Source organism: Triturus cristatus, chromosome 2_2, assembly GCF_964204655.1.
Source record: "Triturus cristatus chromosome 2_2, aTriCri1.1, whole genome shotgun sequence".
Taxonomy (NCBI): domain Eukaryota; kingdom Metazoa; phylum Chordata; class Amphibia; order Caudata; family Salamandridae; genus Triturus; species Triturus cristatus.
In genome coordinates this window covers 493,944,321-493,959,374 of record NC_140582.1, presented here as the reverse complement: position 1 = coordinate 493,959,374, position 15,054 = coordinate 493,944,321, and the positions used below count along the sequence as shown (strand labels likewise).

The window sequence follows — 15,054 nt, the reverse complement described above, 5'->3', positions numbered from 1 at the left end:
GCTGCTATAACTACCTGCAATACAAAACCCTTTTTCTAATTTCTTGGTGGTCTCCCGTCCTTTCCCTTGCGATTTCATTATTGATCTGAAATTTGCCTCTGAATGATTTCTACTGAGCAGCAACATGTGTTGCTACATTTTTAGTAACTTTTAATTAGTTTGAGCTAGGAACTCTTTTTTCTGTTGAAATCTGAAGATTAGGCAACAGATGATGGATTATGTGGTAACAAGAGCAAAATCATAACTCTGCGGAAAATGCCACTATCAGAAAATTCCAGGGGCCCTGCAAATAACATAACATAGCATCAATCTTTACTGGGAAGAGACTGGTGTGCCTTAGAGGGAAGGTTCTTACAGTTGAGGAATGCTCACAACCATAATTGTTTTTGGGTATTCACAAATGTTATCTTGGACCATTCCACACCTGAAAATGGGGGTTTATTATTCTCAAGGACAAGAGTAAATCATTTTCCAGGGTGAGAGTGAAAGGGCAGAACCCCAAATTTGGTTTTTGGATGTGCAAAATATTTCCCCAATGTAGACTTTTTAGCAAGTGCAAATGTATTTATGCAGGATGTTTTTGCATGTCAAAATGAGCACTACATACAATTATGTATGTGGAAATACAATTACATTTAAGTAACTGAGGATTCACAAATGTTTTCCAGGATTACTACTGGAAAGTTGCTACAGTCACAGATTTCCAGAAGTACTCTTGTAAACCTTAAAGGTTTAAAACATTTGCAGAGATACACCAAACATCAGAGTGAATTTACAGGTGTAAATTTACTTAAGACAGTAATGGGGGCACATTACAATAGCCAGGACTAGTGACATTTTGCATTGGAAGTGTAGTAGTGAGAGAATTCCCTCAGAGGAGGTATACGCTGTAGAAAAAGGTCATCACAGTGTGAGCTGTTTTGATGGGTGAAAGACTAATCCGTGTCTACGGTGACACTTGAATTACAGATTTTGGTAGAACACGTTCAGGGTGGAAAACTACCATGGACATTTATTGCAGGTAGCTGGTGTCTTTGCTATTTCTGGGTTTGGTGTGCATACATTCAACAGGGGGAAGAATAGGCATGCAGGGATCCAACAACACTGTTACTTTCACCAGTTTCAACTCCTTGCCTTCATATAACTACTCTACAGAAAAGAAAACCCTGCAAAGGAGTGAGTCAAAAAGCTATTACTGTGTTGCCATTAGAGACCAAAGGGTGTTTGATCTCACTTCAACTACCCCAGTGTTTTAGCGAATTGACATCTATGCATGGCACCTCTGGTCATAGTTCTTGAAAATGAGGGAGATGCTGTACCCCAAGCAAGAGTGGCTTATTCAATCTGTGATTTGCCTGTCACTTCCAAATCATTTCTTTATTTTGATGTGTATTTGGGTGTTGTTTGCATACATGTGATACCCAGGTTGGTAGTCAACAAGAATGTGGGTGACTAGAAACAGGTAAAGGCTCTCCAATGGGGAATAAAGAATATGTAGGTTACTAAAGAGTAATGTGGGTCATCTTGACTTTTGTGCATTTGGTAAATAAAGATTCAAAACAACTTAGCACTGGCTTGTTCACACTCATGATCTCATTAGGTGATCAAGGAGGATACAGTGGACAATAGGGTTGAATGCTCCAGAATGTCTACACAATACAATCTTTATATAATAAGAGTCCATCATTTTGTCTTGGTTGGATAGAGGAAAATATTTGGAGGAGAAGGCTAGGTTTGTGACAATATCACAGGCTCACAGGATGCAGTAAAAAACAACATTTTTCACAGCTTTTAGTAAAAATCCTACATACAAATGATAAGATGTGTGAGGTGCTTAGGTGATGAGGTTGTAGGGTCTGGATTCTAGTTCTGTGATGTGGCAGGGACAATTAATCAAAGATGTGTACAGAACAATTTCCTTTCATTTCAGCCATCTTATGAAAACAGGAAAGAATGCCAAGAAGGTTAATACACTTGTCATAAATACATATATATATCTATATATAACTTAGTGGCGGTCTCCACTTTGTAGTTATAGTTAGGATTGTATTTCCATAGGAAATGCATTTTTTGTGTTGCTAATACCTTTGGTCCAGTGTGGCGAATCTCCATGAAAATGTCCAGAAAGGTGCTACTGTTTGACTAGTTTGCACATGAAAGTTTCAGGGGTATCTGTCAAATAGGGGCAGAGAAAAAGGGGGTCCCAAAACACATTTTCCCATTCATTTTTCCATAGGAACTTTAGACACAGCTACAGCCCAAACAGCTGAACTGATTTACACCCAATTTGGCAGAAAGCCAGATCTTGATCCAGAAAGAGTGCTATTTGTGATTGGGTGTACATTTATTTAGTAGTTTTTGAGCAATTAATTCTTAGAATCTTTGTCCATCTAGGGTTGCGAAGCCTCCGTGGATCCGACAGATCTGTAACTGAGATCTGATTGGCTGCCACCACCTTAACCAGGAAGTGGTGGCAGCCATCTTAGAACTCACTTCAGAGTCCTAGAATATATATTTTTTAAAGACATAAGGGGGCAGGGTAGGGATACCCTGACCTCCTACGCCTGGCGGTGGGACCCCACCTGGGACCAAAAAATATTTTTTAAAAAGGCACAGGCTCACGTGGTTCTTTTAAAAACTCTCTGAGGTGGGCAAGGACCCGGGGTGACAATGCATGCATATTGTTTGGGGGAGGGGGGCATGTGGCCCCCCTCCCCAGGCCGTTATCAGCCCCAGTGCCCCATCTCCCGAAGACTGAAGTATTTTGAAGGGGGGGGGCTCGCGGCCCCCCTCCCAGAGCCACTTTTGGCCCTGAGGACTCAATCCCACAAGGCACAATTTAATTAATTAGGGGAGAGGGGCACGTGCCCCCCCCCTTCCCCAAGTCATATTAGGCCCCAGGGACCTATTCCCCCAGAGCCCGCTATATTATTTAAGGGGAGGGAGGTCACGCTGCCCCCCCCCTCTCTACCTGAGCCATTAATGGCCCCAGGGACCCCATCCACCCCATCCACTGGACCGGCTCATATACTGGCCCCGGTGAGCCCACCCCTGGTACACAGAAGTTTCCCTGCTCTCATCGGCACGGGCAGGGAAACTTGTGTTTGCTCCCACCTGGCAGGAGCATTTTTAAAACCCCCACCAAACGGAAACAAACACAAAGGCTTCTCCCAGTTGGTGGGAGCTTTAAAAATGCTATTGCTGGCTGGGAGCATGCTTGAGATCTGTAAATAAGTAGCTGCTTCCTCCGGGTGGGAGCAATGCTGGCTCGTGCAGCATTTGGGGAGCCGGCTGAGGATGCAGTTGCCCTGGTGCTCCTCCCACAGCCCCCAACGTTGTGTATGGTGGGTGCCGTGGTTGGGCACCATGGCACCCACCTTTAATTAATGCAGGCCCAGGGAGATAGGGTCCCCAGGCCATAATAGGCTCGTGGAGGGGGTTAGCGTGCCCCCTCCCCATTAAAAGCGATACAGCCCTGGGGGATGAGGTCCCCAGATCCTGATTAGGCGACAGAAGTGGGTCCACGTGACCCCCTTCCCATTAAAAAAAACTGTCCTGGTGGATGGGGTCCTCAGGACCTAATAAGGCTCGGGGAGGGGGGGCCACATGCTCCCTTCCCCCTTTAAAGTACATAGGTCCCTGAGGGATGGGGTCCCCAGGGCCTAATGAGACTAGTGCATGTTGTGTTGATCACTGACATGAACCAGAACTGAGATGGATCTTTACTAGACAGGCTTCCCCTTTACCAAGAAATGTTGACCTTTAGCTGTGGAAAGTATCAGTCAGAGAGTTGCATTGGCTGGTGTCAGTTGCACACAGAACTACACTGCGAAGCAGAAAGGTGTAGTGTGGATCCATGTTGGTTTCCCCATGTGTGAATGAGACAAAGACAATTCAAAGGATGTGGGATATTGCCCAGTCTTGGAACAAATTACTTTCACTATGTCTGTTGTTGTTTCCTGGTCTTTATTTCATCCTTAATGAATAGTCTATATAGACTTTATATTTTCTATGTTTTATTAAGCCTAACACTTTGTGTTGAAATCTATTAGGTTCGTGATTATTCTGGGACATACACGGTGAAGCTGATCCCATGCAGCAGTGCACCTAACCAGGAGTACAGCTCACTGGTCATCTGTAACCCACGTGAACCCATCACCTTCGACATTGACATCAGATTCCAGCAGGTAAGAAACATGATCAGAAGACTCATTGGACCCAAGCATATTCTGTAAAAGGATAGGTTTTGTAGCATAGACGTCTGTGCCTCATTATCAGATACTTTAGGGGGCCCCATGTGACCTGAATCTCTGAAATCTACCAGCAAGGTACAGAGTTTGTTGTTGTTAAAAAAATAAACCTTTAAACTGTTTTTATGTCTTTTTCGGCACCAAACAGGAACATAAATCATCCAAGAATCATTGCTTTGCTGTTTTAATAATCCTTGCATGGTTATGAACTCTTGGCTTTGCCAATGCTCCTCAATATTACCATGAGAGCATACATTACCAACAATCTCCTCCATCACCCTGTGTAAGATATTAATGTCTAGTCAGCTCTGTAGATGTCCCACGTTTTAAGGAGATTGGGCTTCCTGACTTCGGACAGGCGTAAAGAGCACTACAACTATATCCAATACTACATTTTTGGCAGCCATTCTTCCAAGACAATTAAAAAACTCACTCCAAACACGTGTTACATTAACATATTGTCTGGTTCATGACTGTGTGACACCCCCTCCATCATGCAGTTCAGCACAAATAATGTGCCCATGCTTCGCTCTCGGTGTGTGCTCCTTTCCTCGGGAATGGTCCATCTCAGTAGCTGTCTTCCCCCCTCTCCAATGGGCAAGGAGTGGTTCAATAGAATGTTCACCAGCCCAGCATAGGGCGTGGCCTGCCTCATCCCCCCAGCAGGCACGGGCTGCTTTACTCCATTTTGATCTACGTCATCATTGACATACCGTTGTTTCCTCTCAGGTCAGCGACCCAGTGGCGGCAGAGTTCAGCCTGAACACACAAATGTTTCTGCTCTCTAAGAAGGAACTCTGGCTGTCGGACGGATCGATGGGATTTGGGGAAGGGACTGATGTGGCATTCACTGAAGGTAAAAACATTTTTTTTTAAGTTGTGAAGTGAAATGGTGAAAAAATCAGACTTTCCACCGTCTAAATGCATGGTTTGGCGTACACAGGCACGCACACACCATTATTATTTCATTTGCTTAATTGCTTATACTTACTACCATCTGCTTCCCTCAAAACTCTGACACACACCAGCCACCATACTTCTTTTAACACAGGAACGCGCTGTCGTCTTAACTGGGATAGGTGGTGAGTGTAAGCCATGAATGAGAGCATCAATGTGCGACACACTCCATCCATGCTTGGATTTTATTTGTATAACAAAATATTACAGGTGATGCAACCAAACCATAAGAGCTCTGACAGCAGAAAATGGAGCATCCACCAGACCACGAGATGATTTAAAAGTCAGCAAAGATGCATTTTTTAAGTTGGGGTGCTAGCCAGGGAAACGTAAATTGAAGCAACATTGTTAGCCTTCTGAATCCTATAAAAACACATCGCCGACTTTTTACTCTTGTGGTTTTTGTGCTACAAGACTTTAAAAATATGTTTTCCCTGTACGCATTTATCGTGGGTTGGGCCTCGCAGAGTCCCTTCCGGCCCTTCAACTCCAAAGTTGCTCTTTAGTATCACCATAACATCCTTTCTTGTTGAGGGGCTCACAGTGACCCACCTTGGTTGCAGTGATACCAGGGGGTCAATGTTTGCTGCTAGCCGTCTGGGAGCCTGGACATGTCACATTGGGTTTTCGCTCTACAACAAAAGATACTTGTCTGTATGTTACAAAATCTGTTTTATTTGGCCCCAAGCACTGATGTGGTGTGAGAGCAGAATCACTTTCTTTGAACACTGAAGGATAGACAGTTGGCTTATGATAGTGGAGTGTACATTAGGAGAGTGCTTCATACTGATTGGCGCAGAGGGTTTTTTGAAGACAGCTTTCACGTGTTATTTTGTAAGATTTCTTCTAATCGCTTGATTGACACACACGATTGGTCTCTGCACTGAAGTTCACCTGGTGCATCAAAAAAATGTGCTGGTTCAAATGTTTTCTACATGAAAATCCCGAAAACCTAAACTTGAGTTTTCGCTCGAGCTGCCAAATGAGCCCCATTGAAACATTCTGCTGAGACTTAGGAAGGTCGGAAATGGGGTCCTTACACTGAGAAATCCAAATGTCATCTTAAGGAAGAAAAAAGGACACCAAGAGGCAGATGTACAATGAAGTGCCGCAGCGCGGCAACGCAAGCCCTTTGACTGCGCCACGCTTTGGCACTTCCATAGCACAGGAATGCGATATATTTACAATAATATGTTGCATTCCTGTGCTCTCCCCTGCGCTGGCGCTCAAACTGCTGCCATGCACCGGCGCTGGCAACCTTGAACCATGGTGCAAGGATGCCTGCGTCATGGGGAGATTGTTTTTGTGCAGGAAGGGACACCTTCCTGCACAAAAACAATCACTAAAGGCATTTTCCTCTTTCAATGTGTGCTGTAGAATGCAGCACGCATTGAAAGAGGAAAAAACGAGGAGAAATGAAAACATTTCTCCTTGTTGAACATCGCTACACTACCCCTAGGGTGGCGTAGCATTCAGACGCATTTCCAGATTTACGATTCCTTGTAAATCTAAAAATGTGTCTTGTTCCATGGGTGTTGCGTGGGAACACCCATAGCAACACCCATGGAATGCCCCTTTCACCCAAAGTGCTGCGTGTAAAGGGGCCATATTTACAAGGACAGGAAAAGCCACGCAGTGTGGCTTTTCCTGTCCTTGTAAATATGGAGCAGTAACATGCGCCACCAGTATGTCACAAAAAGTGAAGTACTGGTGGCCTTGTAAATATGGAGCAGTAACATGCGCCACCAGTATGTCACAAAAAGTGAGGAACTGGTGGCGCAGGGGGCATGTACATCTGCCCCAAAGTCTATACATACAACCCATTCATATAAGAGTAGATACCCTTTAATGGTATGGAGAGCTTCAGCAAAATAACCACCATCACCGATACTACCAATCAGGCGCTACCAGTAACACTAAACTCTGCAGACTGATCCTAAGAATTATTGTGGGAAATAAACATGCCAATCATTTTAAAAATAGGTACATATAAAATGCACTGAAAGTATACTTATTGTTCAAACATGCACATGCTGTTCTATTTCAGTACATAACAGTCAGTACTACATCCTTTTTAATCTGCTCCACTCTAAGTAACTGCTGCAGGAACAATGCACCAAATGATTTTTCCATGAGCGAGAGCGTCTTAAACCTACAAATTTAGGTGTAAGCCACTCCTAAGGCAAAAGTAGGACACATCTATTACCCAAAGATACTCTGTGGTCAGGCTGGGTAAGATAATCCAAAGACATGTCACTTGCATGACAGGAAGGTAGGTGCCTATTTACACCGGTTTTTTTTTACTACAAATCAGAAATATGACTGCTAGTTATATATATTTTTACTTCAGATTTCTGTAAACCAGTTGTGAATAACCATTCTGTTGTGTTCTACCTTTGCAAAACTAAATGAAATATATATGCCTCTATTCCAAGTTCTTAACGCATTTAATAATACATGCTCATATCTAGAATCATTACAACACTGTTTATTCAATCACACATGAATGAAAATCCATTTTGGTTAATACAATAATTTTCCTCATTCGTATCCACATATGTTGCTTATGTTTTTTCCATTTACTGTCGTATTACATTCTGGGGCTTATTTATGAGAGGGTTGCGGCAGGCTTGAACCACGCAACGTGCTACATGCATGACGCAAACCTCTAAGTCAGATTTTGAAAGCCACTTTACGTGGCTCTGAGTGGCTTCAAAAATCTGGAGTAAAGCAATGCAGCGCAAATCGCTGCGTTGCGTTACTCTGCCTGGGTAGGCGTTCCATGGGCCTTGCGTGGGATTCCCATGGTTTTTTTACGCATCTCCAGATTTACAAGAGCTTGTAAACCTGGGGATCCAGCAAATCTTACACCTTCCAGGCGTAGTGTAACAAGGAGAAATATCTCTATTACTCTTTGGTTCTTCCTCTTTCTATGTGTGCTGCATTTTGCAGTAGACATAGAAAGAGGAATATGCCTCACAGAATTGTTTTTGTGCAGGAAGGTGCCCCCTCCTGAACAAAAACAATCTTGCATGCAGAACAGATACCCTTGCACCATGGTTCAAGGGTGCCTGTATTGGCTCTAGGCTTCCAAAAGGGTGCCAGTGCAAGGAAAAGACTGGACTGCTCCATATTGCCTTAAATACGGGCATTCCTGCCCTTTCCCTGTCACGCAGTGCAGCGCAGCAAGATGACTTGCTGCGCTGCACTGTGTGACTTTCTCATAAATTAGGCCCTCAGTGAGAACTGAAAATGTCCAAACTAACTGATAAATCATTCTAAAAAACGAATTTTACAGTGTAAACATGTAGCATGTTCGTTTAAGTAATGACATCACACAGCTGAAACTGCACGTTGTATTTACTTCAACAGGTTCTTCCATTTATGGACGAGTCATGGTGGATCCTGTTCAGAACTTGGGGAAGTCATTTATTTGCACCATCGAGAAAGTATTCCTCTGCACCGGGGCGGACGGTTATGTCCCCAAGTATAACCCAGACAACAAGGAGTTTGGGTGCCTGGCTGACTCCCCGTCCCTGCTCTACAGATTCAAAATCCTGGTATGTATGCAATCAGTGGTAGGCTTGGCAGGAACATGGGATTAAAGATGCAACCATGACCAGGCTATCACTAAAGTCAAAAGCTATTTTAGAGTAGGAGATGCCCTCAGACATCTCCGCATCCGTCAGCAGAGAGACCTTCAACAGCAGCATCTGCTGCGGGACCTTAAACCAATACAGATGCTAAACGCTGAAGCAGAAGCAATGGAAGGCAAAGCGGTGTTGACTGGTTTGCTGAGCAGGAACAGAGATGGAGCAAGCACTCAGTAAGCAAGTGACACATGAACGGTTGCACCCAATCTAGGAATGCCACTTAGCACAGTTTTTGGTACAGATAGGGTTGCACCGTTTGAGAGGAACCCCTAAAGCTGGTAATGCTGGTTGATTTAATGGTTAAGGTACCAAGGGCCTCATTTAAAGTTCGGCTGACGAGTTACTCTGCCACAAATGTGACAGATATCCCGGGCCGCCGTATCACAAGTGCATTATATCCAATAGAGTAACCTGAGCGCCGATCTCTAAATTAGGCCCTAAATTTGCCAGCCCAACCGACGTATATAGATTCGGAAGGCACATGAGAAACTATAGGTTTTATTTGCAGGCCTTCTGTGTTTTCTCCTTTCCAGTAAATCAATAGCCTGTAACGTGCAGGACACATTCATCATACCAAAGATAAATATTATTCTATTAATTGATATTTATGATTCTAATACTACTGTTATCCGTGAAATAAATGTACATAATACATATTAGCGTTTCTTATTAAGGGACCAGAAGATGACAGCCTGTTTCCAATACAGTGACCTCCTCCACTGTCTGAGTATTGCTTTTTGGATGGTATCAGGGAATAATATTTATGGCCTGATTACAAGTTGGGCGGTTAATTCTGTCCTGTGCGCACACCCCTGTTTATGCACGGGACGGAATTATGAGTTGTGTTTTAACACATCCGATAATCATCGGATGCATTAAATGACAAAACTTTCTTAAAATTTCGGTGGGTCACAACTGCCGAATTTAACAGGGGAAAATATACGGTATTTACCGTAGCATGCAGATTTTGGTGCGTTAAACACCAAAATCTACGGGGCATATTATCAAGAAACGGCGTCAAAATTATCGCCGCTTTATCGGCAGAAAACTGCTGCTAAAGCGGCGATAATGGGCTTGATAATATGTCCTTAAGAATTCCCATAGGAGCCCATGTTCTGGTGTCAACATGGGCTACTATTGGAATTCTCTGCGGCATATTATCAAGCCCATTATCGCCGCTTTAGCGGCAGTTTTCTGCCGCTAAATCGGTGATAATTTTAACGCCGTGCTTGATATGCCCCTACGTTATTACCCATAAACTTGTAATTGGAGTTATTTGTCGCACCTGATAAATAATGTACCCTGTGGTATGGTAATTTATCAGGGGTGATACATAACGCCTCATCTTGTAATCAGGCCCTATAAGCGACCAAGCATTGAATATTAGGCACCAGCAGCCAGTTTTGAGGACCAAACACGATACAACCTCATGTTTGGGGCGTAGATATGTGAAGCAGGTTGAAGATCAGTGAGTTAATTGGTGAACGTTGTCCGATTGTTTACTTAGTAAAAGGAACAGTTTATGAAGTGCTGTAGGTGTAAACAAAAATTGACTACTATCCGCTGAAATATTACATTATCCACAGCTGTAAGTGCTTAGTGTTTTCTCCGGTGCAACACTTTAATCTGGAACGTTTTTGCTGACCTAGAATACCACAGTGGCTGGATTAAGCAGAATACTTTATTATAGACATATGCTGTCAATCAGGGCGTTGCATTGGCACAGAAGCCCAGAGGCGAGAGTGATGGGGCAGGCAAATGGGTGGTGGGGGCATACATACGGCAGCGCAAAATGACATTTAATTGCTGACATGCATTACATTATCGTTTTAAAGTTAAAACTGTAAAAAAGTAATGTAATGCATGTCGGCGATTTATGCACATTACAAATATAAATGCACATTAAAAAAAAATGAAAATTAACTTACCTTGCTGCACGTCTTCGCTCCGGCACATTAATGCTCTGGTGTCTTTTTCTACTACAAGTGAGCCCCAGACAACTCCCCTATCCAATCCTGGTGCTGCTTTCATGCCGTAGACCAGCATGAGAGAAGCGCCAGGATTGGATAAAGCAGGCTCTCTTAGCGCTCTAAAGAGCACTGGAGGCCTTTGCTTGCTCTCAACCCAGCTGTCTAAGACAGCTTGGTTGCAGCGGCTGCTCCTCTTGTCAAGAATTCCTGTCATGCGAGGGGAAGAAAACACGCCCTTATGTAAACAGGAGAGCTGTTACATAACTCAAGGCAAACACGCCCTTATGTAAACAGGAGAGCTGTTACATAACTCAAGGAAAACACGCCCTTATGTAAACAGGAGAGCTGTTACATAACTCAAGGAAAACACGCCCTTATGTAAACAGGAGAGCTGTTACATAACTCAAGGAAAACACGCCCTATAAAGGGAGGAACCGGGAGGTACAACGCTGTCGGATATTGTGTTTACACCGACGTACCTGCTTCGTGAAGAGCAGTGTTCCGGAGTGGTGCTCCAGTAAGGCAAGAACGGAGGTAGGTCGAGTCGTTACTCCCTGGGCCGTGTCTTGCCCCATCGTCACCTGTGAAGGACCCGAAAGCTCTACCGGTCAACCATTGAGCTTCGCTTTTTGACTCGGCTGAGTCAAAGCGCAGTGGCGCTTTTGCTGGTTGGAGTCGTAACTCCCAGCCCGACCAGAGATACAGGGACTGCCAGCTGTAACGCACACCAGGAGGTGTTTGCCGCGTTACAGACTCGGAAGTCCACAGGATCGATCGAGCGGCTGCTCTCGGTTCAGTCTTCTTGCTTTTGATTGGGGTATCGGTGACGCATCACCAGGAGGTGACTCCGCGTCCCGGTGCAGTCTGAGGAAGAGGTTGAGCGGCTGCTCCCTTCAGGTAGAGACCCCGGCTGGGTGTTTCCCTGACTCCTCGATTCTCCCCAACACTCTTCGTGCCCCTCACAGCCTACCGATTGGCATTGTCGGCCATTTCATTTCTGCCCTCTGTTGGCATACGCCGGGATCGGCGTATATGCAGAGGACGGTTAGGACCATCCGTGCGGTGGGCTGGTAACGTACTTAGCCTGGAGGATTCCAGTGACTATAACTTTTGTTTATTCTTTGTATTCTTTTTGCCTTCATTAAAATAACTAACCCTTCACAAGTGGTTGCGTCCTCATTATCGTGTCTGTTAAACGATCCTGAGACGTTCAGGGCGTTACAAAATATCCGACCTTACTACACTAACTGTCTCCCGGTCGATAACAGACATGGCAACACTTGATGATGTGCTGGCTGCTTTAGCGACCGTGCAAATTGAATTGGCTGCCTCTAGGCAAGAAACAGCCGATGTAAAAGCCAGACTGGATGCTATCCACTTGGACCCGCTCACGCCCAGCACCTCCCTCACGGACCAGACCCCTGCTGTAGTAGTGGAAATGCCGGTAGCCATCCCCTTGGCAACACCAGAGAGGTACAGTGGGGATCCTAACACAGTGCAGGTATTCCTCACACAAGTGGCGCTACATTTATCGTGCAAACCAAAGGCGTTCCCCACGAGTCAGGCTCGTGTGGCTTTCCTTATTTCCTATTTGGCTGGAAACGCGGCACAATGGGCCGTACCTCTGGTGAGCAGGGACGACCCCATCTTATGTGATTGGGGTGCTTTTCGCGAGGAATTCCTGAAGGTATTCGACAGAAGGGCTGACTCGTACACGGCGGACCGTGAAATGCTTGAGTTGAGACAGGGATCCAACGACCTGGTGCAGTATCTCAACGCGTTCCGACGGCTGGTTGCGGAAACCAAGTGGCCTGTTGCTAAACAGACGGCGCTCTTCCATCACGGGCTGTGCGATGAGCTCAAAGACGCCGTGGCTCATATTGACCCTCAACCCAAGACATGTGAGGGCCTTATCAACCTGGTATTACGGCTGGAACATAGGCTAAGTGAAAGAAAAGGGGATCATGGGAGAAAAGGAAAATCCCTTCCATCCTATGTGACGGTGGGAAGTCCTGAAACTTCCACCGCATCCAAGGGAGAACCCATGGACATCGGCGCAATACGAGCGAGCCTCACAGCCACGGAGAAAGAGTCACGCCGTAAACAAGGATTGTGCCTATATTGTGGCAAAAAAGGCCACTACGTACGTGAATGCCCTGCCAAACCGAAGACGTCACGTTATCGGGCCAACCGGTCGGTAACAGCCGTGGTGGACATACCGGCGGAAAACTAGAGGACTCCCAGACCAAAGAAGGGGCATCTCGGAGTCACTCATCCATCCCTTCACTTTCCAACTCGGTCACTAAGGGACACCGACACCTGTTTCTCACGGTGCACGTGGGAGTGCATGACCAGTGGATACCCGTTGTGGCCATGGTGGATTCAGGGGCCACTGGCATGTTTATGGACCACAACGAGGCATGCAGGCTAGGGCTAGTGCTTCTTCCCAAAGCTGTACCCGAAGACGTCTATGCTGTAGACGGAAGGCGATTGGTGACGGGGCCCATCGGGCAGCACACGGGGGTCCTTCCGATGAGATATGGGAGGAACCATTTGGAACAAATCGATTTTAACATCATCCGAGCGCCCCAATATGGCGTCATATTGGGATTGCCGTGGCTACAGAAACACAACCCCTCTGTGGATTGGCCAACACATCGCGTCGAAATGACGTCACCGTATTGCATCCTGCATTGTGGAAAAAGAACGGAATCCCTTGACGCAGATGAGAGCGGGAGTCAGACGGTGGCTACAGCGGCAGAAAAAGATGTGGCTCTCCCCCAGGCTTATCACAGTTTTGAGGATGTATTTGATGAGGTGAAGGCGGAAGTGCTACCACCACATAGACAGTTTGACTGCCAGATCGACCTGGTGCCAGGGGCCAGCGTTCCCAGCGGCAGGCTGTATGCCCTGACGGAGCCTGAAAACGTGCATCTCCGGGGGTACCTGGATAAACTCCTCAAGCTAGGATTCATCCGCCCGTCCAAGTCTCCGGCCGCCTCGCCACTCTTCTTCATCCCGAAAGCTAATGGGGAGCTGAGAGCCTGTGTGGACTTTAGGGCATTGAATGCGATAACCATAAAGAATCGGTACCCCTTGCCTCTTATCAGTGTCCTTCTGGAACAGGTCAAGAAAGCTCGTATCTACACCAAGTTGGATTTGAAAGGGGCATACCATCTGGTGCGCATGAGGGACGGAGACGAGTGGAAGACCGCCTTTAAGACCAGGTTCGGCCTTTTTGAGTACCTCGTCATGCCGTTCGGTCTGTGCAACGCCCCGGCAGCCTTTCAGTACTTTTTGAATGAGGTATTCAGAGAGGAGTTGGATATCTACGTGGTCGTATATATCGACGACATCCTCATCTACTCGTCCAGTGTGGAGGAGCACGTACACCACGTCAAAGCCGTGCTCCAAAAGCTGAGGGACAACAAGCTGTTTTGTAAACTCAGCAAGTGTGACTTCCACGTCACGTCCGTGGAATTCCTCGGAGTGATGCTGAGTCCAGAGGGACAGGAGATGGCAGAACGAAAGATCAAGGCGGTGAAAGAATGGCCGGTGCCCCAAAGCGTGAAGGACGTCCAAAGTTTCATTGGCTTCGCCAACTTTTACAGGCGGTTTATAGATGGATTTTCAGGATTGGTGGCCCCAATCACACAGCTACTGAGGAAGTCCAAGGAGTTTGTCTGGTCCCCTGAAGCGAACACAGCCTTTGAGGCCCTGAAAAGCGCCTTTGGTAAGGCGCCGGTGTTGGCTCACCCCGATCCGGATCTCCCCTACGTGGTGGAAGCGGACGCTTCGGATGTGGCGCTGGGGGCTATCTTGTCCCAACGCAACCACGACACAGGGGTGCTTCATCCCGTTGCGTACATGTCCCGCAAACTCAACGACGCCGAACGCAACTACCATATTGCGGAGAAGGAGCTTCTCGCAATCAAGGACGCCTTCACCGAATGGAGGCATTGGTTGATGGGGGCAAGACATGTGGTATCGGTGTACACGGACCATCGGAATCTACAGTTCATGACGGCCGCAAGACACCTTTCTCCCAGGCAGCTGCGGTGGATGATCTTCTTTGCGGGGTTCAACTTCCGCATCACATATCGGCCGGGGACGGAAAACCGGAAGGCGGACGCCCTGTCCCGTCAATCTGCAGTTAAGGAACCATTGCCTGCGACCGAGCGTTCCATCATTTCCCCGAGGATGGTATTGGGGGTTATCCAACCG

The 15,054-nt window shown here is 46.2% G+C and overlaps 1 protein-coding gene across 1 annotated transcript in view; it reads left to right on the top strand.

Moving 5' to 3' along the window:
• Positions 1-15,054, top strand: part of LOC146862410 (FRAS1-related extracellular matrix protein 2-like) — a 229,771-nt gene that overhangs the window by 205,355 nt on the left and 9,362 nt on the right. Inside the window, exons 20-22 of the mRNA XM_085641607.1 lie at positions 4,053-4,187; positions 4,980-5,106; positions 8,580-8,767. Of these exons, the coding sequence (XP_085497733.1) occupies positions 4,053-4,187; positions 4,980-5,106; positions 8,580-8,767 (450 nt within the window). The remainder of the gene's footprint in view (positions 1-4,052; positions 4,188-4,979; positions 5,107-8,579; positions 8,768-15,054) is intronic.